At 48.3% G+C, this 25,990-nt stretch overlaps 1 protein-coding gene across 1 annotated transcript in view; it reads left to right on the top strand.

The window, feature by feature from the left end:
- Positions 1–25,760, top strand: part of LOC147437030 (uncharacterized) — a 36,575-nt gene extending 10,815 nt beyond the window's left edge. The window contains exons 5-7 of the mRNA XM_086486444.1: positions 23,991–24,085; positions 24,161–24,208; positions 25,701–25,760. Coding sequence (XP_086342570.1) covers positions 23,991–24,085; positions 24,161–24,208; positions 25,701–25,760 — 203 coding nt within the window. The remainder of the gene's footprint in view (positions 1–23,990; positions 24,086–24,160; positions 24,209–25,700) is intronic.
- Positions 25,761–25,990: the final 230 nt, after the last annotated feature.

Here is a 25,990-nt window from a genome sequence, read left to right as displayed (position 1 = left end):
TTCAGCCAAGTTTGTGCGGGGCAGCTTGTAGGGAACCACAACGTTTATTCCCTCTTTTGAACAATAAAGAAATACCAAAAGGGGCGCCTAAGTTAGGGGCCAATCTGGTGTCGGTCTACTCATACAGGTGCAATCTAGCAGCCTGTATCCCTCTCCCCTTTGTTGTGTTTTGAAAGTACAGGTAAAGTGGACGACAAATTAAATGGGTGAAAGCAAATAAGGTTTAAGTTTTTAAAGTCTACTGCCCTTTCTGGATTAAACAGGCCGGTTATACATATCCTCTGGTTGCACACAGCATGATCATAAGCATTCCCATCAGAATCCATCAGAATCAGTCAAGGGAATTTTTCAGTGCATTTAGCCTATTTTCCCTATTTTTGACATTTTTTCACTTATTAATTTAAGTGATTTCCCAACAAAAGTAGGCAGGGCAATTTTGCTAAGTTAATATATAAGCAAACCCAAGTTAGCACTTTCTGGCAGAAGAGGCAGCAGGAGCACATGCTCAACAGACACCTTCTCAGCAGAACCCCAGCAGGAACCCTTTGCGTTTTTGGTTCCCCCATCCTCGCCACACATCAGCCCAGCGTTTTTCCCTTGCAGTCATCGCCAGCAACTCCAGATCCCTGGCGTTTTTGCATCCCTTCAGCACCTTCACCATGCCTTGGTGTTTTCAGCCATGATCGCCAGCAGATCCCGGACAAGTAGCGTTTTTCACTAACGCTAGAGAGGCAGCCAGCGTTTTTGGTTTTCAGCCTTTTTCGCATCAGAACAGCAGCGTTTTCAGCATTATACACAGTAGCAGATTTAGCCTTGAAGCCTTGCAGAAGAACCCCATTTTCAGCCCTCGAAGACGCAGCCAAAACAGTCATTTTCAGCCACTGAAACAGTCCCGAATTTCAGCAGATAGAAGACCACAGATTTCAGCCCTAAAGTCGTCGTCGTCATCACCGTCGTCGTCATTGGCATAGTCCCAGGTTGCATCAGTCCATTGCATCGTCATTGTACCACTTTGTGCAATCAAAAAGTAGACCACTCTCGCCGACGAGAGTGGGGCCTTCGGAGGAGGGTTTTACGTCTCTGGTGTCGTATCTCTCTTCTGTCTATCTCTCAGTCTCTTACACTTGCACGCACAGTGTCCATTCACTTGGTTCGTGATCATAGCACTTTCCATTAAGAACGGAAGGTTCTCTCTTCCATAAGAACTAAAAGGAACCTTGAGCATAGTTCGGAGCATTCATCTTGAGCAAAGCGCAAACATTCATTCTGCTGCACCTAACACATATTGACCAGGGTGGTCTCGTACGGTCCCGTACGTTTTGTACGCGTACGATGATGTACGGTACTATTCGAACTAAATTTTTTTATGATCTACGATGACGTTATGTAAGTTCAAATTAAAAAAAACAAATAATTCTAAAGTCTAAGGATTAGGCCTTAAAGAAACCTGACATTTGTATAGATTACAAGTTACAATACTATAATGTAAAGAGTCAAGACTCAAAGACTACAGAGAATGAGCATTACATAAACCAAAATGATCATTGATAAGTAGAGAGTCAAGACTCAAGATGATACAAAAAAGTGGGGGGACCAAGGGCTACAAAGTACTCAAAAAGTGGCACACCATAATATAGAGACTAAATAGTAAAGTCTAAAGTAACTAGTATAAGAGCTTCTAGTCACTAGTGCTCTCATCATCTTCCTCTTTTGAGCCTTGCTCATCAACATTATCCTCTTCCTCACAAGAGTCGAAGGATGACGGCTCATAATCTCCATCACTAATGAGGTTGCCTTCATCATCATACTCTGGCTCTCTAGGTTCTCTATCCTCCATAGTGATGGCCGCCACACGAGCCGCTTCCGGAGCCTCGCCGCACATAGGTCCTAGGAGCCTCTGTGGGTGTTGTTGATGCTCTGCCTCTACCTCTTGTAGCCCTGGCACCTCTGCCTCTTGTAGCCGATGTAACTCCATGGATGACGACCTTCTTGCGTGATCGTGTGCGAGAAACCCGGCGATCAATCTCCTCAAGCTCCAAGTAGAGCTAACGAAATATCATTTGCTCCTGAGGGTCTTGCTCTTTGTTGACGCTCTTTACAATGTCAATCGTGAGTGTGAGCTTATTCACGTTGACCTATTTGACATTTACAACATTGGACAATGAAAACATAATTAGTATATTCAAACTAATTATGCTAGACTAGAGTATAGAAAATGGAATGAGTCGTGATTATAATTTATAATTTATATTTGTCGAGCCATAGGCATCTCATGCATAGAGCGCAACATGCGTAAATTGGAGCGAACTGCACCAACCTACACAAGAAGCATTTGTGACAAAAAGAGTTAAAACTTAAAAGTTAAAACATAGGACTCATTGGCAATTGCTCAAGACATAAAGGCTCGATTTACGGTTTTACCTCAAGAATGGCTTGACGGATGTGCTTCCAAATGAATGCCCCGGTCACTTTCTTCCCTCTCGAACCCGCATCCACCGCCCATAAGAAGTACGTGCCAAGAGGACAAGAAACAAGAATGTTGATGATGCCCCTCTTCTTGCGGTCGCTCCATCCGTCGAAGAGAATAAAGCATCCATACTTTGCCCAACCCGCACGTACGGGCTCAAGTGACTTGTCAATCCTTGCCCTCTCTTCATCTAGCTTCTTTGTTCTTATGTCGTGGTATGACACACCTGTCCACCCTTCGTATGGACCAACCGCCGCAATCGCTATGATCATCCTCTTCCATCGCTCCAACCGAAGAATGTTGAAGGAGAGATTGCATTCAATCACCGTGCGGGCAATCTCTATTTCCGCGATGCTTTGTCTCTTCTTGAGGAAAGACAAGGGGCCGGAGCATCCACCCACCGATTTAGCAAGAGAAGCTTGCTTTGCCATCTTTGGAGGCTGGCCACCATCACTCGAAGACGCCTTGAACTTCTTGGACTCTTGGAGATGGCACCACCATCACATGAGGCCGCGGTGGCACCGGTAGCCATGGACATAGTTGGAGAGGCCTCTTCCTCCGAATGGGAGCTATCAACATCCTGCGACACGAACTCATCTGAGGTGACTCTACCCTTGCGTGTCTTCATTGGAAGATACTTTCTCTTGCATTCTGCAAGGATATCTTCGGGGATATTAGGACATGGGCCCGCTTGTCCTCCCATCTTTGTCAAGTGGATGATGAGACGGGTGACGGAAGAGGTCATACCTTTTGGGCAATATTTGCACCACCACTTGCAAGCGTTTTGCTTGCCCCCCACCCGCTCAAAATATCGGCAATGCTTCTCAAAGGCTTCATGAAGAGGAGGCGACATTATGTAGTATGTAGCTAGCTAGTATGATGTTTGATATATCAATAGATTAGAGAGAGAGAGAGAGAGAGAGAGAGAGAGAGAGAGAGAGAGAGAGAGAGAGAGAGAGAGAGAGAGAGAGAGAGAGAGAGAGAGAGCACTTGGAAGGATGGGGTGGGGGTGGGAGAAGGAGACCCAAGGGAGCTTGAGGGGGAGAGACCCAAGGGAGAGAAGATGGAGATCTTGAGCCTTGTCACTTGAGAGCTTCAATGGGAGAACATGGATGATGAGAGCATTGAGAGGCTTAGGGCTAGAGCTTGTACAATGTAACTTGTAAGTTGTGTTGGAGAACAAGGGGGAGGAGTTGCTTAAATAGGAAGAGGAAGAGCACGGGAGAGGGAGAGCGTAAGGCATTATGCATGTGAGAGGAGAGCATGGCAATGGCCCACGGGCATTGGCGCATGGTTGCAAAACGGCTCCCTAGACGCTCACTGTAAACGTTCAAAAAGTGCCAACGGTCATAAATGGCTAGAAATTTTGACCAAACGGAACGTACGAAACGGACAACACGGGACGAAACCGGCCGGATGGAACGGAACATTCCGTACGACGAATGAAAACTACCCTGATATTGACAGAGATATTGAAGGATGCAGCAGTAAAGGCATACCCACACACTGAGCCTGGGCAACGTCGACGTTCTGGGAGCATACCCCAGAATAGATGGTACATTGAGGAGTGTAGAGAGATGAGAGCCCGACTTCAAAGGGAGGTACTTCTAGGAGTCATCAATCACAAGCAGTCACGGATTGCTTCTCGACGTTTGGTGCCACGGAAGAAGAGGGCATTTCTAGCTCGATAAGAGCAGGATTTATAGGAGCTGTTTTTGAGCTAGGACTCTGGCGAGGCATGGCAACTCTTCCATGGCATTCCCCCCCACCAGTCATCACTTCTATGGAGGTATGGGGTCAATATGCATCATCTCTCTACACAGTCTTGGGGCAGCCAAATCTTTCGGATCCACCAGAGCCATGCCCACACACATGTGCTTTCTTTACCGTTGAGATGGTAAAGAAGGCTATTCACAGGATGAGGACCAGGAGAGCATATACTCATGATGGCCTAGTAGCATAGCATTTTATACATGCCAAAGGTCTGCTTGCAGAGCTTCTAGCAGTGATATTTAAGAGTGCCTTGTGTGAGGGTCTACTTGATACATGAAGTTTGTCTCCTATTGTATCTATTTTCAAGTCAAGGGACCCTATGGAGCGTGGGAACTATCGCACTATCATGATTGGACACACATTGGCACGGTTGTACGCATCCACCTTGAGCAGCAGTTGAGTAGATGGGTAGAGAGAAAGGGTGTATAGGCAAAGGGACAGGCGGGTTTCAGGAGAGGTTTCTCTACTCTTGATCATATTCTGATACTCAGAGCCATTATTGAGGGGAAATTACATGGGAAACGGCTCTATTGTTGCTTTGTGGATTTCCGCAAAGCCTTTGATACAGTGCCCAATGTAAGGTGCAGCGGAAGTGAATGTTGAACTTTGCTCAAGATGAGGCTCCGAACTGTGCTCAAGGGTTCCTTTTACTTACGGAAGGGAGAGCCTTCCGTTCCTTTAGTGAGAGAGTGCAATGGACATAAACAAATTGGTGAACACTGTGAATGAAGGTGCTGAGACTGAGAGATAAAGAGAGAAGAATACGACACCAGACAAGCTGTCAAACCCTCCTCCGAAGGCCCCACTCTCTATGGCGAGAGCGGTCTACTTATGATTGCACAAATCTCTACAATGCTTGGACTTGCCGACGATGTCGACGACGATGAGGACGACGACGAGACGGGCTGAAATCTGAAAATGCTAAGGGCTGAAATCTGCAAATCTTTATTTGCTGAATTCTGATTCTATGTCAATGACGATGTCGATGACGACGCGCCGAAAACGCAGATGCTGAAATCTGCGTTTTCTGGGCTGAAACTGCAAACGATGGATCTGACCGTGCGGTGAGGATCTACTGCGGGAAGGTGAGATCTGCGAGGTTTGGGACTTCTTCTGCGGGTATTGACCGCTGAAATCTGAAAACACTGGTGTTGTTGATGTCCTTGTCGCGAAGGTCTGCAAAAATGTTGCGGTTGATCTGCAAACCAAAAATGCTAGGGGCTGAAATCTGTCCTTGCTGATGGAACTGTTAACGGTAGGGCTGATCTGCTGTTTTGGGGAAATCTGCTAACGCTAGGACTGATCTGCTGCCTACTGTCGTCGGGAATCTGCAATTGCAAAAACGCTTGCTGATCTGATGCAAAAACGCTAGGTTCTCAAATGGCTGAAAACGCTAGGTCTACTGCGGGTGTTGGTCTTGCTGAGAAGTTGCCTGTTGAGCAAGGTGCTCCTGCTACCTCTTTTGCTAGAAAGTGCTAGCGCTAGGTTTCTATATATACAAACTTAGCAAAATTGCCCTACCTTGTTCCCAACAAAAGTCAATTAAAAATAATAAGTGAAAAATGTCAAAAATAGGGAAAATAGGTCTATGCACTTAAAAAATGCTCTTGATGGGTTCTGACTGTAATCTGATGATCATGTTGTGTGCAACCAGAGGATATGTATCTACTCTAAGTGTCTGGACATGCACGGTCTGCGAACAGACTCACAAAAGTGCCGGATCGCTTCCTATTCTAGACTGACTTGAGTGAACTGAACCCTGTTCATGCTGTAGCTTGTCCACGGACACATAGGGTTGCCCACTCTGATGCGTGGGCTAGGCGATACTTGAACTTCATAAAGGTCTGCAACGCTTGCTTCTTTGGGCCGCGCCGAAAGCGACAAAGTCTTCTAAGTCTTCTTCGATGCTTCAACTTCGTCTATAGTCATGCGTCTACCTTCTTCAACAATCTCCGAGGCTGAAAATTCCTAAAACCACTTCCAACGCATAAACATGAACATACCCATTCTATGTAAAGTGACTAGAAAAAATTTATGCTTTCTAAATGACTGTGCATGCAATGGAGACAAAGTGCCAAACCGTTCATCAAACATACGCAAACAATGGAGTCGAATCTTGACTTTCTGATCTAAATCAATCAACTGTGGCAAATCATAATGGAAATGCCGATGCTTGATGCTCAATCCTTCTTGTGCTCTTTCTGATACCGTGTCATGTCAAGGAAGAGACATGGAATGTGAATTCCTTGAATGCAAACATTTCATCTTTCCATGAGTAATCCACATACATCCGTGCTCATTCATGAGTGAATCGAGCTCATCGTACCATATGTCATGCCTATGAAAAGGGATCACATAAGGACGGTGATTAAAATACAGGAAAGCATCACGAATGAAACATTAGAACAATGCGTACTGACAAATCATTCGAACATAGAATACTTCTTGTGGGGGTTCTCTGGACCTAGGCTCGTGAGCCAAGATCGGTTCTTCCTGAGGGGGTTCTTTGGACCTAGGCTCGAGAGCCAAGATCGGTTCTTCTTGAGGGGGTTCTTTGGACCTCGACTCAAGAGCCAAGATCGGTGCTTCATGATTGATCGTCTCTACAATGAGGTTAGCTTCACTAGAGAAAGTATCAACTACATCATCCTTGTGGACAATCACATCATCTTTATGCAAATCATCATGCTTGTCAGAAATCACATCTTGATCATGCAAATCATCATGCTTGTCATTGTCATCCAATTCATCACGCTCATCATTATCATTCACATCATCATGCTTATCATCATCCAAATACTGTGTGTCATGCTTAAGTTCACGAGGAACTTGGGTTCTTGCGGGTCTTGGTTCTTGAGTTCTTGAGTTCTTGAGGTCTTGAGGTTCTTCTTTCGCTTGCAATTTGTGTTAGAGAAGGATCTTCTTTTCACCCGAGTTCTGCTCTTTTTCGCGGGCGCACCCCTTGGCGGCCTTGCGCTCACACCAAGGTTGCTTTTTCCCACCTCACGCTGATTGGCCGGCCGCTAAGTGCACGGTCCGCTCTCAATGAGTGAAAATAGGCACAAGGGGAGGCTGGACAAGCCCTTCTTTCTTGGGATTCCTGTCGCTCTTCAAAAACACGATTAGGAATCGACACGCCCAAGAAATTTTGGATTACGCGTAACCGCAACAAGCAAAAAAAAATATTCTTGTGGTTCTTTCCTTGAGTGATACAGAACACTGCCAAAGCTCTGATACCAATGTAAGTTTCAGCGGAAGTGAATGTTGAACTTTGCTCAAGATGAGTGCTCCGAATTGTGCTCAGGGGTTCCTTTTACTTACGGAAGGGAGAGCCTTCCGTTCCTTCAGTGAGAGAGTGCAATGGACACAAACAAAGTGGTGAACACTGTGAATGAAGGTGTTGAGACTGAGAGATAGAGAGAGAAGAATACGACACCAGACAAGTTGTCAAACCCTCCTCTGAAGGCCCCACTCTCTATGGAGAGAGCGGTCTACTTATGATTGCACCAAATCTCTACAATGCTTGGACTTGCCGACGATGTCGATGACGATGAGGACGACGACGAGACGGGCTGAAATCTGAAAATGCTAAGGGCTGAAATTTGCAAATCTTTATCTGCTGAATTTTGATTCTATGTCAGTGACGATGTCGATGACGACGATGCGACGACAACGCGCTGAAAATGCAGATGCTGAAATCTGTGTTTTCCCGGCTGAAACTGCAAACTTCGATGGATCTGACCGTGCGGCGAGGATCTACTGTGGGAAGGTGAGATTTGCGAGGTTTGGGACTTCTTCTGCGGGTATTGATTGCTGAAAACTGAAAATGTTGGTGTTCATGATGTCCTTGTCGCGAAGGTTTGCAAAAACGCTGCGGTTGATCTGCAAACCAAAAACGCTAGGGGTCGAAATATGTCCTTGCTAATGGAACTGCTCAAGGTAGGATCCGTACGTACATACCTTACCGTACGGAACAATATGTCCGTACAGTACAGTATCGCACCGTACAGATCCGTACTGTACAATCTTTTTTTTTTTTTTGTTGGAAAAAAAACCGAGCGGGTTTGCAAAATTGGGTTCGCCATCAAGTTTTTGTGTGCAAATTGGCAAATCATGATCAATGTGAACTTTCAAGTTCTCTGTAGTAACTAGTTTGTTGTGAAACTTCAAAATTATAGGTTGTGTATATTTGAGTTGTATCTGTTCTTGTCACTTCAATGTTGATTCATTGAATGTCGAGCAAGGAGTCACGACTTGCTTCTGGTATTCGTATGATAGCTTTCCCTTGGTTTGTAGAATAGTGAACTAACATGCTTGAAGTGATACTTATGAATTTTTTAATCAAGTATGGACCGTATTGTAGGTTTTTGGCTTCAAGAAAAAAAAAAAAAAAAAAAACGAATTTTACGTACCTTACAACTCTATCCATTCGGTACTACGTATAGGACGTCCCTAATATGTACCATACCTTATGTACCTTACCACCTTGGAACTGCTAATGCTAGGGCTGATCTGCTGTTCCAGGGAAATCTGCTAACGCTAAGGCTGATTTGCTGTCTACTGACGCTGGGAATCTGCAATTGCAAAAACGTTGGCTGATCTAATGCTTGAAAATGCTAGGTCACTGCGGGTGTTGGTCTTGCTGAGAAGTTGCTTGTGGAGCAAGGTGCTTCTGCTGCCTCTTCTGCCAGAAAGTGCTAGCGCTAGGTTTCTATATATACAAACTTAGCAAAATTGCCCTACCTAGTTAGGAACAAAAGTCACTAAAAAATAATAAGTGAAAAATGTCAAAAATAGGGAAAATAGGTCTATGCACTGTAAAAATGCTCTTGATGGGTTCTCACTGTAATCTGATGATCATGTTGTGTGCAACCAGAGGATATGCATCTACTCTAAGTGTCTGAACATGCACGGTCTGCGAACACTCACAAAAGTGCTAGATCACTTCCTATTCTAGACTGACTTGGCTGAACCAAACCGTGGTCATGCTGTAGCTTGTCCACAGACACATAGGGTTGGATGTGTCACGTGACACCCAAAGCTAGATTGATGCGCAGAGTGCAGGAGATGGGGTGTTAGGTGCAGTGGAATGATTGTTTGCGCTTTGCTCAAGATGAGTGCTCCGAACTGTGCTCAAGGGTTCCATTTAGTTCTTATGGAAGGGAGAGCCTTCCGTTCTCAAGGGAAAGTGCTATGATGACAACAAAGTGAATGGACACTGTGCGTGCAAGTGAATGAGACTGAGAGATAGATAGAGAAGAGAGATACGACACCAGAGACGTAAAACCTTCCTCCGAAGGCCCCACTCTCGTCGGCGAGAGTGGTCTACTTTTGATTGCACAAGTGGTACAATGCGTATGCAATGGACTGATGCAACTTGGGACTATGCCGATGACGATGACGGTGATGGCGACGACGACATTAGGGCTGAAATCTGTGTTTTTCTATCTGCTGAAATTCGGGACTGTTTCGGTGGCTGAAAATGACTGTTTTGGTTGCGTTTTTATGGGCTGAAAATGGGGGTATTCTGCAACCAACTAGGGCTGAATTGTCTGCTGTCCAAGAAGGCTGAAACCGCTGCTGTTCTGCTGCGGAATGGGCTGAAAACCAAAAACGTTGATGCTCCTCTAGCGTTAGTAGAAAACGCTGGCTTTGCTGGGTCTGTTGCTAGTGATCATGGTTGAAAACACTAGGCTGTGAAGGTCTTGTTGGCGAGGATGCAAGTTGAAAACTCCAAGGGAATCGAGTACTGCTAATGATGCGGGGAACTGCTAGGAACAGAAAACAGTAGGATGCTTGAGGGTGTGGCGAGGATGGGGGAATCAAAAATTCCTGCTGGGGTTCTGCTGAGAAGGTGCCTGTTGAGCATGTGCTCCTGCTGCCTCTTTTGCCAGAAAGTGCTAACTTGGGTTTGCTTATATATTAACTTAGCAAAATTGCCCTACCTACTTTTGTTGGAAAGTCACGTAAAAATAATAAGTGAAAATAACCAAAAATAGGGAAAATAGGCTAAATGCACTGGAAAATTCCCCTAACTGATTCTAATGGATTCTGATGGGAATTCGATGATCATGCTGTGTGCAACCAGAGGATATGCATCTATGCTAAGTGACTGGGCATGCACGGTCTACGAATAGACTCACAAAAGTGCCAGATCACTTCTAAATCTAGACTGGCTGAACCCTGATCATGCTGTAGCTTGTCCACGGACACATAGGGTTGGATGTGTCACGTGACATCTCCTCCTTTTCAAAGTGAGGTACTGGTACCGAATTGTATGGCGTCGAGGGAGATCGCCAATAGCATCCAGAATCCTGGAAGGGACTCTTCGTCGGCCCACTCTCATGTGTGGGTCGTGCGGTACTTGAACTTCATAAAGGTCTGCAACGCTTGCTTCTTTGGGCCGTGCCGAAAGCGACAAAATCTTTTGAATCTCCTTCCTTGCTGCAACTTCGTCTAGAGTCCTGCTTCTTTCTTCTTCAAGAATCTCCATGGCTGAAAATTCCTGAAACCATTTCCAACACAAAAACATGAACATACCTATTCCATGTAAAGTGAGTGGAAAAAATCTTGTCTTCGCTAAAGACTATGTATGCAATGTAGATGAACATAGAGACGGAGTGACAACCCGTTCATCAAACACATGCAAACAATGAGATCGAATCTTTCTCTTATGATCTAAAGAAATCAACTGTGGCAAAACACAATGGAAATGCCCACGCTTGGTGCTCATACTTTCATGTGCTCGTTCGGAAACTGTCATGCCAAGGAAGAGACATAGAATGTGACTTCCTGACATACATTCGTGCTCATCCATGAGAGAAACGTTCTCAACATACAATATGTCATGCCTAGGAAAAGGGATCACATAAAGATGCTGACTAAAATACAGGAAACGATTACGAATGAAACACTCGAACAATGCGTGCGTATCAATCATGCGAACACAAAATACTTCTTGTGAGGGTTCTTTGGACCTAGGCTCGAGAGCCAAGATCGCTTCTTCCTGAATGATCGAATCGTCCTGTGGGGATTCTTTGGACCTCGACTTGAAAGCCAAGATCGGTTCTTGGTGATTGATCGAATCTACAACGAGGTTAGCTTCGCTAGAAAAAGCATCCACTAACACATCATCCTTGTGAACAATCACATTATCTTCATGCAACTCATCATGCTTGTGAGAGATCACATCTCGATCATGCAAATCATCATGCTTGTCATTGGCATCCAAATCATCATGCTTAGCAATATCATTCAAATCATCATGCTTATCTTTGTCATCCAAATCATCATGCTTGTCATTCAAATCATCATGCTTATCATCATCATTCAAATTCTGTGTGTCATGCTGTGGAGAAAAAGAGACTGAGAGAGTCTTCTTCTCGTGAATCCTTTCACTCTTGTCCTGCATATTAGCAATGAGAGATGGAGAATGAACAATGTCCTCTCCATGAATGACAATAGGAGAATCACTTTTGGCATTGAGAGTTATAGTGTTAGTTTTAAAATCCATGAGAGCGTCATTATCACGAAACCATCGAATGCCCAAAATCATATCACATCCTAAGAGAGGAGAAACAACAAATCTTCTAGTGAAGGCAGTTTGTTGAATTGCAAACAACACATCAAGGCACTCCTCTGTGATGAGAGCGTTCATACCGGGACGAAAGCCAGAGACCTCGAAAGGAGATCTCGGACTAACTTCGAGGCAGACTCTCTCAACAAGAGAGGAACTGATCACATCATGCATACTACCTGGGTTGAACAATATGACAAAACGGTGCCCCGACGTACGACCATAACATTTAATGAGAGAATCATCAATGGGAGGGTCATGAGAAACTTGGGACACACTCGTGTTATCATTAATTGCATTGACAGAGGAAGTGGGTTGTGTGGATTCCTTAGATTCATTCGATTCAAGCTTAGGACATGTTCTTTTTATGTGACCCTTAATGTGACAATGAAAACAACGACATTCCTTAGAATAAGTGCTTTGCTCTTCTGACGTGATGTATCCTCCTACAATTCCTTGTGCTACCTTTTCATCTGGAGTAAGCTTAGGTTTAGCAATTGTGTTAGCCTTACCCTTAGATTCATTGGAAGAATCCTTTTCTGAGAGACTGTTGGAAGAGTTACCATTCTTACCGTTCTTACCGTTCTGAGAAGTCTGCGAGGTACTTGTGGAAGTCTTGTTCTCCTTAGGCTTTCCCTTGTTGTGCTTCATCTCCTGTGCGGGAGCAATCGCTACCGCCTTGTTGAGATCGATTGGATTGAGAACCTTGACATCGTACTTGATATACTCGTCCAATCCAAAGAGAAAACCCTCTTTGCGCTCATCATCCGATTTTCGTAATTGAGTGCCTAGCTGCAAAACACGATTAGAAAAAGACATAACCGGCATACCATTTTGCTTTAGAGAGCGCCAATCGTCCTTCAATCGTGCGAGGTACTGAGGTGGCATAAACCGCACCTTGAGCTTGTCTTGGAAATCAGCCCAATCGAAGGAAAGGGACGTGAACGCGTCGGCTTCCTCTAGGTGCGCGGCTAGCTGTGCCTCTTGCCATGCGTGGTACCAATTAATGGCATCATCGGCAAGGTACATAGTTGCCATCAAAACTTTGCTATTTCCTATCTTCTTAGTTGTCGCAAAATAAGCAATAAATTGATGCAACCAAGAATGAATAACCGTAGCATCCATCTTACCGTCATACTTACTGAAAGTCAACTTCTCTGTGACTGGATGGTTGGAATCCGCATCGTGGCTTGCACCACTTGAGGAACTCCCACGGTCTTTGGGTGGTTCGGTTTTCGAAGCTAGCGCTTGTCAAAGCAATTCTTGAGTGCGTAGCTCTCTTTGAACTTCACGCTCGGTCTCCAAAGCCAATCTTTGAGCTGCCTCGTCCGCCTTCCTTTGTTGTTTTCGTTCTTTGCGTGCGTCACGCTCGCGTGCTAAAGCAAGGCGATTGTCTTCTTGTTGTGCGGCAAGTCTTGCGTTTCTTTCGTCGCGCTCACGGTCCTGAGCAAGGCGATTTGCTTCTCGTCTATCCATCATGGCCATCATTTGCTTGACCATTTCCTCCATAGGGTTTGGTACACTTGGTGGCGTAGATGGCGAAGGGGGAGGGTCGAAAAAGTCTCCTGGTGGGGAAAATTCTTCGTCGCCTCTTTCATGCTCATCACCTGTATGCGAAGTATCCATTCCGCTTCGGGTGACGACCATGCACTATGATCTTTGGTTCTTAAGTTCACGAGGAACTTGGGTTCTTGAGGGTCTTGGGTTCTTGGGTTCTTGAGGTTCTTGAGGTTTTCTTTCGCTTGCAAACCGTGTTTGAGAAGGATCTTCTCTTCACCCAAGTTCTACTCCTTTCCCTTGGCGCATCCCTTGGCGGCCTTGCGCTCACACCAAGGTTGCTTTTTCCCACCTCACGTCGATTGACCGGCCGCTAAGTGCACGGTCCGCTCTCAATGAGTGAAAAGAGACACAAGGGTAGGCTGGACAAGCCCTTCTTTCTTGGGATTCCTGTCACTCTTCAACAAAACACGATTAGGAATCCACACGCCCAAGCGAACTTGGGTTCTTGTGACCTCAACAAGCAAAAAAAATTCTTGTGGTTCTTTCCTTGAGTGATACAGAACACTGCCAAAGCTCTGATACCAATGTTAGGTGCAGCGGAATGATTGTTTGCGCTTTGCTCAAGATGAGTGCTCCGAACTGTGCTCAAGGGTTCCTTTTAGTTCTTATGCAAGGGAGAGCCTTCCATTCTTAAGGGAAGTGCTATGATCACGACAAAGTGAATGGACACTGTGCGTGCAAGTGAATGAGATTGAGAGATAGAGAGAGAAGAGAGATACGACACGAGACGTTGTAAAACCCTCCTCCGAAGGCCCCACTCTCGTCGGCGAGAGTGGTCTACTTTTGATTGCACAAGTGGTACAATGCGTATGCAATGGACTAATGCAACTTGGGACTGCCGATGACGATGACGGTGATGGCGACAACGACTTTAGGGCTGAAATCTGTGTTTTTCTATCTGCTGAAATTCGGGACTGTTTCGGTGGTTGAAAATGACTGTTTTGGCTGTGTTTTTATGGGCTAAAAATGGGGGTATTCTGCAACCAACTAGGGCTGAATTATCTGCTGTCCAAGAAGGCTGAAAACGTTGCGGAATGGGCTGAATTATTTGCTGTTCTGCTGCGGAATGGGCTGAAAACCAAAAACGTTGATGCTCTTCTAGCGTTAGTAGAAAACGCTGGCTTTGCCGGGTCTGTTGCTGGTGATCATGGTTGAAAACGCCAGGCTGTGAAGGTCTTGTTGGCGAGGATGCAAGCTGAAAATGCCAAGGGAATCAGGTACTGCTGATGATGCGGGGAACTGCTAGGAACAGAAAACGCTAGGGTTCTTGAGGGTGTGGCAAGGATGGGGGAATCAAAAACGCCAAGGGTTCCTGCTGGGGTTGTGCTGAGAAGGTGCCTGTTGAGCATGTGCTCCTGCTGCCTCTTCTGCCAGAAAGTGCTAACTTGGGTTTGCTTATATATTAACTTAGCAAAATTGCCCTACCTACTTTTGTTGGAAAGTCACGTAAAAATAATAAGTGAAAATAACCAAAAATAGGGAAAATAGGCTAAATGCACTGGAAAATTCCCCTAACTGATTCTAATGGATTTTGATGGGAATTCTGATGATCATGCTGTGTGCAACCAGAGGATATGCATCTATGCTAAGTGGCTGTGCATGCATGGTCTACGAATAGACTCACAAAAGTGCCAGATCACTTCTAAATCTAGACTGACTGAACCCTGATCATGCTGTAGCTTGTCCACGGACACATAGGGTTGGATGTGTCACGTGACATGGGGGTACCCACAAAGTTGATTTGGGGGATCATTGCTCTATACAGGTCAATGGTGGGGCATGTTTGCACTTGAGAGGGGATTTTTGATTTAGTTCACTCGACTATCAGGGTGAAACAGGGCTGCCCGCTATCTCCTGCACTATTTTCTTTTTCCGAGAAATAGATCCTTCTATTAGTTAATGAAAACTGCCCATAGGGCTACATCCACCTCTGCAAGAGAGGGCTACAACAAGCATGATGGGGAGACTCCCAATGAAAAAACAGCATATATACAATGAGGCTAAATCAAGAGATGGGAGGAGGGAAGAGCCACACAGGTGGACAGTAGTGCCATATGGCACCCCCTAGACTATGGTGTAGAAAGGCCCAGGGCACCAGAGTCGAAGCAAAGCCTCTCGGCGCTCCCGCATGCGGTCGGAGCTACCCTGTAGTCCCTCAAGCTGTCCTCTGAGAGTATGGATCAGCTCTAGCCAAAAGTCACGAACAGTCTATGCTGGTGGCACAGGGCGAGCCTCAAAGATGCGGAAATAGCGGGCCCGCTAGATGAACCAAAGTGCCAGGCCATTGATGAGCTCCTAGCACTCCTCTCTCTCACTGCACCACTCCTGTGGAGTAAGCTCTGTAGCAGGTTGGACTGTAGGTCGCCCCCCCTACATCACTATCATCCTGCTGGTGGAAGATAGCTCAAACTGAAGTGCCGGGCCGGTGAGTGTGGACGAGGCCACTGGCCCCCAAGTGTACTGTCGAGCTATGGAGAGAGTAGGCATCAACCGAAGAACTCGTAGCTACACCTACTGGACCGAGGGACAGTCCCAAAGACAGTGATGCTGACTCTCCACCAACTGGTCACAGGCTGCACATGCAGCCGAGAGACCACTATGCACAAGCCAACTCCCTATTGCCGTGGCTATGTGTGCAACCAATCACTGAAACAAAGTGACGCGCCTCGCCTGTCTGGAGTCCCGCAGCCTCTACCAAAAGTCTGCCAAGAACTCGACTGTGAGGCCCTCCTCCTGCCAATGACGTGCTGCAGCGGGGCGGGCCTCTCTCTGTGCTGCAAGTATATGACGTCCAAGCCGAACAGTGTACTGAAAGATAGGGACTCCTGGGCGGTCTGCAGAAGAGAATGGGTCCCTCCATAGCCACTCACCAGGATCCCACTGTACTTGTGCCCGTGGACAGCACTCCCAAGCCCATAGCCTCCAGTGTCCTGTCTCAAGAGCTGCTGGGTCAGGGTCTATGACGCAAGTCCTCCCACAGATGCCCACAACTCGGATCCTCTGGAAACAACACTCTGCTACCTGCGGGGCCTCTACTGCAACTCTCTGTAATCGTCCCCCACCCTGAAGCTCGAATAACAGGGCTGGGACAGTCTCTGAGCAAGCCCTGACTGAAATGAGAACCTCCAGTCGTGTGAAGGCTCCCATCCACCGGGGTGCTACTGGCTCGAGAGGCGTGAGCCAATCAGCTGGAACTGACTCTGAGATGTCCTGACACATGCTCTGAACCCCTCTCATGCCCTGTAGCTGGACAACCTGCACCTCCTCTGACAAACCTGTGAACTCTAGCCAGTCACCTAGAGAGCGCGCTGGACCTGCTGCCATGGGACCCCAAGAAACATGAGGCCGACTCCCAACCAAGTGGCCTCTCTGAGTGCTAACCATGGGGTTCCAGACGAGGGGCTGCCGTAGGCGCTCCTCCGTGCACGTCGGCTGTCTCTACTCTAGGCCACGCCGTAAGAGCTCCCAAGATCGAAGCAAACTCATAGCGAAGCGGTCCTCCAATCTCCTACTCAAACCAACTCGGCGCAACTCTGTGAAGATCCATCTGGTCGAAGGTTGCCAAGGGCCTCCTGACTGAGGCACCCTGGCACGAAGCCTCTGCAGCAAGAACTCCTTCCAGGGCTCCTCGCCTGGAAGAAGTCCTCTGACGATGAACTTCCGAAGAAGGGCTCTGCTCTGCTGTGCTGGATCAATGATCCCAAGCCCTCCCTGAGAACAAGGAAGTGTCATGACCGACCAAGCCACCTTGGCTCGGGCAATCAGAGTGTCACGACCTGACCGAAGGAAGTTCCTGATCAGCCTCTCAACGTGACTGATACAAGAACTCGAGAAGATCCAGCAAGAAGTGATGTACCACATAGTCGCCAACAACACCTGGTTGGCAACTACTACTCTAACAGCCAACGAAAGTCGTGCTGAGCTCCAATGTAACAGCTTTCTCCTGATGGACAGGAGAAGAGGAGCAATCTGCTGCTCGGGGGACAAGTCCTAACCAACCTGACAACCCAAGTACCGAACTGCAGTCCCTGGGGGAATCCACCTCAAACCCTCTTCTAGCATCCAATCTGGCACAGGAGCACTGCCAACCGAGAAAGCCACTGTCTTTCTCCAGTTGATCAGTGCGCCCGATGCACAACAGAAGGTCTCCAAAGCCTGCTCACATCTGTGGAGATTGGCCTCCTGGCCCTCTAAGTACAAGACTGAGTCGTTGGCAAATTCAGCGTCCAGAAGCTCATCCCCCCGTATAGGCAGTGCTAAGCCCCTCAGACCAACCTGCTGTGACACCAAAAATCTGCTCATCGCCTCCGCATAGAACAGAAAGAGAAAGGGGGCAAGAGGACAACCCTGTCTGACCGATCGTGTGAGCATGAAGCGCTCACCTCTACCTCCTGCCAAAAGCACCTGATTGTGAGCCTGTCTGTACAAAGCTGACACCCCTCTGATCCAAGCATGTGAGAAGCCCATCTTGCGTAGAGTGCCCTCTAGAAAGTCCCAGTCAACTCTGTCGTATGCCTTCTCAAAATCGAGATGAAGAATCACAAGGTCCTCCCCACGGAGCCGTGCAAGGGCAGAAGCCTCCCAGAAAGTGAAGATGTTGTCAAGGATACTGCGCTCCTTGACAAAACCTGTATGAGTCCCATGTATAAGGCTCTCCAAAAGTGGCTGAACCCTCAAACTCAGAGCTTTGGCAAGAATTTTGTAGGCTGAGTTGAGGATGGTGATGGTGCGCCACTGTCGAATCTCATCCAAGGAGTCACCCTCCTTTGGAATGAGGTAAATCAGGCCCTCACTCATGCTATCCGGCATCACTCCTGTGTCCAGAATGTACCAAAAGGCACTACAAAGATCTGGGCCAAACAGGTCCCAGTACTCCAAGAAGAAGCTCGGAGTCAGCCCATCCTCACCTGGACAGCTACCACGAGGGAGGGCCCTAAGAGCCGTGTGCAACTCCTCAAGTTGAAGAGGCATCTCTAGCCTCTGGCGCATCTCCTCAGTCACAAGACAAGGCATCTGTGCCCAAACTTGTTCTCTGCATGCATCCTGCCGCTCTGACTGGGGCTCAGCCGACAGTAACTCAAGGTCAAAGTCAGTAGCAACTGCACGCATATCCTCGGGCTCACAAACAACTGACCCATCGGGTCTCCTCAATTGATTGACCTTGGCATGCGAGTGCCGAGGTCCCACCGTTTCAAAGAAAGCACCTGTCACTCTGTCACCCACCTGAGTCCATTGAGATGCCTGATGGTGAAAGGCAAACTCATGACGCCTCTCCTCTGTGCAAGCAAGGTCCTGTCGAGCCTGCTCTAGTTGCTCCTCCAACCATGGACTGTCTGGATGCTGCTCCTGCATCCTCTGTAGTGAAGCAATGCCTCGTCTGAGATGCTGCTCCTCTTCTCTTGCTGCAGCCCGTCGAGCCAGAGACTCCTGTAGAAAAAAGTCGCTAAGCTGAGCTAGGCCTAAGGCCACTCTGTCTGCAGGTGGAGCCTGGGTGTCCATCCCCTCTGTCCAGAGAGCCTCTACCCTCTCTCTGAGTGCTGAGTCCAACAAGACCTGCTCTGGGATGCGAAGCATCGTGCTCCCACTCCTCTGCCTGTCTGCCACTGTGAGGATCACTGGTGCATGGTCCGAGAAGGATGTCGCTGCCAGGATGCCCATTGATCCCCCCAAGTCACTGAAGTGGTCACTAGTGTAGAAACGATCTATCCGCGATAGATTCACTCCTCCCACTCTGCGGTCCGATCTAGAGAAGGCAAGACTCTCTGAAGGCCTCACAAAGCCAGAATGTTGCCATGTATCCGCGACCCTCAAAGTCATACACAACCTCTCCCAAGCTGCTAACTCGACTCCATGCATAGTAGCATGGCTGCCTCCGATCCTGTCAGGGGGGTCCTGCAACATGTTGAAGTCCCCTCGTACACACCAATGGTCAGCCTGTGGCAAAGAATCAACAATCTGTGACCAAAACTCTGCACGAGCACTTGCCACATTGGGCGCATAGATGTTCAGGAAGCCCACAAGGCCACCCTGAACCTCCGTAGTAATCCACTGAGCCCTGCCTGGCACAATAATCCCTCTGCCCACAATGGCCTGCTGCAATGAGTCCGCAATAGTGATACATACCCCACCCTGGATGCCTCCACGTCCAAAAGCAGCTGACCAAAAGGTATCATATCGTCCACGCAAAATCTGACCACATCGCCGAATGCGGCTCTCAGACAGATGGTGCTCCTGAAGCATAAGGAGATCAATCTCTCCTCCCACAAGGCAACGCTGAAGCTCCTGACGCAATCGGCCCCACTGTCGCTGAAACTGGGGCCCACCTAATCCCTGCACGTTCCACGAGACGATCCTCATGGGGAGCGAGAGAGAAAGACGCTGCCGCATGAGGAGTAATCCGCATCCGAGCGTCCTCTTGATAGGCGAGACTGCAGTGAATGCCTAGCCCAAGCCCAGGCAGAGTGAGCCGTACGTAAGGCAACCTCCTCTGTCCAGGAGTCCTCATGAATGTATACATAGCAAGGCAAACACTGCGTATCAGCAAAAAAGTACACCACAATGTGCCTACATCCTGCTGAGTCTGGGGGTGTCACCGCAAACTTGGCCAGTGGCCACAAAGTTTGCAGCAAATTTGTAACTCCAAGTTCTCCCATGTGGTGAGAGAACTCGAGAACCTGTGTATGCAACCATCCCACCATTGAGTTCAGGGACCACTTTGTCTCGGTCCTACCACAGAGGGGGAAGGAGAAACCACCTGTTGAGTCTAGGGTCTCTGTCCCCCTAGCGGCGAGGAACAAAGCATGGACCCTGAAGCAGGCTCCCTCGTGGTCTGCCGCGGAATTGCCGAGAAAGCGAGTGAACCCGTAGTCGAAGAAATCCCAACGGCGTCGGAGGTCTATGGTCGTCAGACTATGAGGGATAGCTGCAAGGGAAGATGTATGAATCTGCAGAGGGGGCCGCAAGAAGGGCTGACCCTCTCTCGCTAGGCGACTCGTGGCAAAGGCGTTGCGAAGCGATCTCCTAGCCGTCGGCGAGGGACCAGTCTCCTGAGTCGACTGTGGTACTGGAGCAGGAGGGGGGGGAGAAGGAGATGGGGGGGCGGAGGGGAAGAAAAGTGGGGTGGGAGGACAGAGGTAGAGGGGCGAGGTGGGGAGTGGACGGGAGCAGAGGGCGGGGGGTGGATGAGGAGGAGGAGGGGAAATCTGTAGGTGGGGTGGCTGGCGAGGGTGAAGCGGAGGTGGAGGCTGGCGTAGGGGGCTCCTCTTGCTCAAGAGGACCAAAGCGGTTCCCCGTGGGAACCCACTGCCGCTGAGTAGGCACCTGAGGGCCACTCTGAGTGCTAGGTTGTCGCTGTGGCCCTTGGCGTCGGCGGCCACGGGCTTGCTGCCACCCCTCTTCCGCTGGAGCCCCAGGCTCGGAGGGTGGCTCTGAATCTCTGCGCTGTGCCGTTGGTTGAGGCTGCGGCCCAGCCTTGGCAGGCTGAGGCTGAGGTGCAGGTCGTGGCCTCCTCCGTGGACAGGCCTTCGCTAGGTGGCCCATCTGTCTGCAAATGAAGCACTGGTTCGGGAGACCCGAGTACTCCACACTTTGTCTAAACCAACCCCCACTCACCCGAGGCAGAAGGATGACCTTCGGGAGCGTGTGGGTATCTCTGACCAAAACTCGAACTGAGGGGATGCCAGCCGCCTTGGCAGCTACTGATGCTGCCGTACGAGGTGTCTCCAGGACAGTCCCGATGGCGGAACCAATCCTGGAGAGAAGTGGTAGGTACTCCCTCTGTAAACCCGGAAAGCAGACTGAGATGGGGATGTCTGCCTCCTCTACTAGCACATCCGAAGTCGGGTCAAAACCATGTCGCCACTATCGAAAGTGGGCGCGCGATGCTCGGATGGCCAGTGGACTCATAGCTATGACCTTGGAGGCCATCTCGGAGGTCTCGAACTCAATCTGGTAGTACCCCCGTCCGAGAATCTGGACATCCAAGATCTTGCCCACCTCTGTGAGAAGGCGGGCCTGGAGAAGGTCTCGCAACTCTCCTCTGCTAGGTCGGGTGCCGAGAACCTTGCAGATGACCGAAGTCGCCTGCAAACGCTCTACCTCTGCGGCAAGGCTCGCTTGCTCTGTCGGCGAAAGAGCAAGTCGAATGGTGGGCTCAGCGGGGTCGGGCGAGGGGGCTTCAGGCGAGTCCCTCTGTGGCGAAGCTGGAGCCTCCATCTTTGTCTACTGCTGTGGCGTAAGAAGAAGACGGCGGGCGGAATCTGCAACTTGGCACTCACAGCACTGCCCCAAAATGGACTCAATGCTGTAGGTACCAACTGGAAGGAAAAATAAAAGCAGGCGGGTCGGGGGGGGGGGGGTAATGCTGGAGCGCTGGCAGCAAAGGCGGAGGCGGCAGCAGGCGGGAGTGACTGCAACAGGGGCAGGGCAGCTGGCGGCAGAGGCGGAAAAAGCGGGCGGGGCTGCAGCAGCAGCAGTTGCGCGCGCTGCTACAGCAGGGTTAGGGCAGCGTGTGGGCGAGCAAGCAGTGAGGGGGGCAGCGAGGGCTAGCAGGGGGGCAGGCGGGCAGCGCTGGGGGGGGGAGGGGGGAGGGCGAGAGCGTAGCGACGGGGATACAGCAACAGCGAGCTCAGTTATATCACAAGCACAGAAGGTCCTTATCTCCTGCACTATTTGGTATGTATGTGGAGGAGGTTTCTGACTACATTGAGAGGGATGGTGATAGAGGAGCACAGCTGGCAGGGACATGGATCCCTCTATTGTTTTATGCTGATGGTATTGTGTTGATTTCAGACTCCCCAGAGGGTATGCAACATCACTTAGATGCTCTGTACACATTTGCTCATGATAGTGGATTGTCTGTTAACATGGGGAAAACCAAGGTTATGGTGTTTAACACCACACCACAGTGGGTTAGACGGTGGAGTATACAGATGCATACACCTATCTTGGAGTAGTCTTCATTGGACCGATATTTTCTTTGAGGAGAGCAACAGAGACTAGATTGATGAGAGCTTATGCAGCCTTGGGAGGTTTGGAGAGGATGTGTTTGCAGGTTCAGTTTCAGGGATCTCGAACAAAGCTCTATCTTTTTGACACTCTAGTGGCTTCAACTATGCTTTACAAAGTTCAGATTTGGGGACCCTCAGTGGACCATCATGGCATAACTAGTAGCATTGATGGATGGAGATGTATGGAGAGGCCTTTAGTCTCTATGATCTCTCGGATGCTTCGGGCTAAGCCCTCAGTGACACATGAGATTATTCGAGCCGAGCTAGCTGCCCCCCCTCTCGTGGTCGAGGCACTTACTAGATTAGTATCCTTCATGCACAGTTATGGGACCTCCCTAGAGATAGATATGCTCGGCTAGCCCTTGAGTCATCACATGATATTATCATGGATAGACTGCCTGCGTTCGAGTACTCCTTGGATGCACCCTCCCTATCTCTCACACGGACAGAGATGATGAGATCACTAGACTCATACATCAGGATCTGATTCAGCTAGATACCAGGAGCACATGGATACAACCGACACAAGAGTTCGTCACGAAGAGATGGATATGTGATCAGACCAGGCTATATGGACACTCATTTTATCCCATGGGATACGATGTGCTATTGATCAGATGCGCACATCATCGCATCAATTAGAGATTGAGACTGGCAGATTCAAGAGAGTACCAGCAGAGGCCAGGATTTGCTAGTTGTGTCATATAGAGCCAGAGACAAAGTTACATCACACTTTTCATTGTCCGGTATACTATGAGATACGATGCCGCTTTCATTATCTATTCAGAGAGGGCTTTGGACCGTTGGCTAGAGTCATGAGATATCAAGATCAGAGATGCCTCGGGTTGTTTTTGCTAGAGCTGCATAGACAGAGGGAGAGTCACTTGAGGAGATCAGGCAGTGGGAGACATTCATAGAGGGAGATCACTGACTTCTTTAGAGCAGGGACTCAATAGTCAGATGAGCAAGCTTCACAGCAGAATTCAGAGCTCATCTATACCAGAGGTATATTAGTTGACCGAGCCATTGAGCTTGGGAGAGCTAGATGTCCACATCTACGAGGGCGACCACGGGTTGACAATTTGACAGAGGCTCCATCAGAGAATCAGGACTATTCTAGCACGACATGGGAGACATTCAGTACGACTATTCACAGAGGCAGATATTGACGATGCTCTTCAATGACCGATGCAATACTGTCTCGGACAGCACCTGATGCCGGGCATCCTCGGGCATTGATGATGATGACGTGATGGTACTCATGGTAACATGGTTTTGCGGATGGCTTGCATCAGTTTATGACTTGCACTGTATTTTTTTGTCGATCCTGTGCTTGTTTTCTGATTCATTTAGATACACTTAAAACTGATTCAAAGAAGTAAACTAGCAGGGATGAGTTGTAGCAATAAGCTTGCATGGATTATTTTATACCTGTCAAGTTTGATTTGTGTAGCAATGAAACTGAAGCAAGTTCTGGTATTTCTAACACACACAGGTCAATGTTAGGTTCTGATTAGGCTCATGTAACAAAAATTGTTGATTATCCTGTGGTGAGGGTGAGAGCATTTTTTTTTTTTCCTGTTTATAAGATTCCCTTTGTAAACAGGCTTGTTGAACAACTTCTCTCAGATTGGGTCAGCAATTCTTTCAAATCAGAGAGAACATCCTCGTTATTTCAGTTGTAAGCGCTTTCGAGTTGAGGTATGAGAATACTCAGGTTACGTCATGTTAGTTTCTCAGCTCTATTTTACCTTTGAGCTGGTTGTTTTGCATCAGTTGAATGCTGGGGAGGCAATCTTCATTCCCGTGGGCTGGTGGCATGAGGTATTAATCCCTATTTGTTCCTTTCCATATCACATAAAATTTCTTTTTTTCCCCCTAAGAAAAAGATCCTTCCATGAGTTAAGAAAGCTTGTCCAATGGGCTACAATTTGCCCCTCCTAGAGAGGGCTACATCAACATGTGGGGAGACTCTCCCAATGAAAAAACAAGATATGTACAATCATGACTAAATCAGGAGATGGGAGGAGGAAACAACCACACTGGTGGACGGTGCTGCCATCTAGGTGCGCCATGAACCATGGTGAAGATGGGCCCTGGGCACCAAAGTCGCAAGAAGGCCTCGCGGTGCTCCCCCATGCGGTCGGAGCTGCCCTGGAGTCTCTCAAACTGGTCTGAGTGCTTACATAATATTTCTTATTTGCGGGAGACTCACATTTTGCCATCGGTGGCCCTTTTTAAGCTCAACCTTCTTATGTGACTTTGCTGACATCAGCAGCTGGACATTTGCAATGCTTTTGCTTTGCACTATCTAAAACACCCCCCCCCCCAAGCCAACATTTGGCAGCACCCTCTAGCTAGGGCAACACCCGAGGACATAGGTTAGCATCTGTAGAAAGAGCATCCTATAGAAAGTGGCCTCTCCCTCTCATTGGCGGGCTCTCCTCTAGCACATTGCTAGTGGTTGTCACTGGTTGGCGTCCCAAATTGGCCCTTGGCCTCTATTTATAATTGGCAGGCCACAATGGTCCTATTCACTTCTTTTCATTTTGACGTCTATTAGACACCAAAGTGATTGCAACCACAGTGGCGAAAATGATCTTGCCAGTGGTGGCCCAAAAACCTGTACGGTACTGCAACACGTCCAAAGTGCCCCGTCAATAGCCAAGTTCTGTCAATAGGAAAACTGGAGCCAACCCTGCCCCCTCAACAGTAAGGTGAGAACCCGGGAATTATAGCAGCTGACAAACCGCACCCCAAGAGACAGCCTGTATGAACACCCAGTCTATAGAGCAAGGCACAAACTGCACGCCAGACCTTCAGAGCTTGAGGGCAAAGACATTAGAAACACTGCAACAATGCCGAAGTGAACCGAAATCGCAAAGAGCTGAACTTAAAGAGAGAATACTACACTGTAGACAAGAGACATGGAGTGGTGGAGTTTTATTCCGAGAAGCATTGGCCCCTCAACTACGTGCCCGTCACCAATATTCCTTTATTCCATTAAGACTGAAGTCATTGATAGAATCTTGGAGAGCCACACCCTCCCTTTGAATGCTCACAATGTCGCAGCCCGCCTGGCTAATTGAGATCCTTGGCCTCTCTTTCATAGGCACATGTCCAAGAGCAATCCCCAAAAGTGACTTCAAACATCACAGCTACTTGTATAAGTGCAAAGCACCAACGCCTGTAAAAATAGATGCTCCAAGCACAAGTTGTCAACACTTTCATAACAGATGCCCAAAAGCAAGCCCAATCTCCACATGCCACTTCAATACGTGTGTACGACTGCTTCGTGATTTGTGCCACGTTTCAGGATGGTTTCAGGCTTGAGTCCAATCCGGCTTTGACTCTTCTCTTCTCATCTGAAAAGTGATGCCACGTCATCATTTTGTGACATATCCCCCCCCCCCCCCCCCCCCCCCCCCCCCCCCCCAAGTCCCCTTCTTCTTAAAGAAGAGTAATTACTCTCGATTACGCCCGCAAAACATGCATAAAACCAAATCTTCAGTAGCCACTGCTTTCATGCAGACATGTCATGTAAGGTGCAACGGAAGTGAATGTTGAACTTTGCTCAAGATGAGTGCTCCGAAGTTCCTTCTTCTT

The sequence above is a fragment of the Adiantum capillus-veneris genome, chromosome 17 (genome assembly GCF_014529385.1).
Source record: "Adiantum capillus-veneris isolate H3 chromosome 17, ASM1452938v2, whole genome shotgun sequence".
Taxonomy (NCBI): domain Eukaryota; kingdom Viridiplantae; phylum Streptophyta; class Polypodiopsida; order Polypodiales; family Pteridaceae; genus Adiantum; species Adiantum capillus-veneris.
The sequence above is the reverse complement of the archived record's forward strand: the minus strand, read 5'-3'. Positions and strand labels throughout refer to the sequence as shown.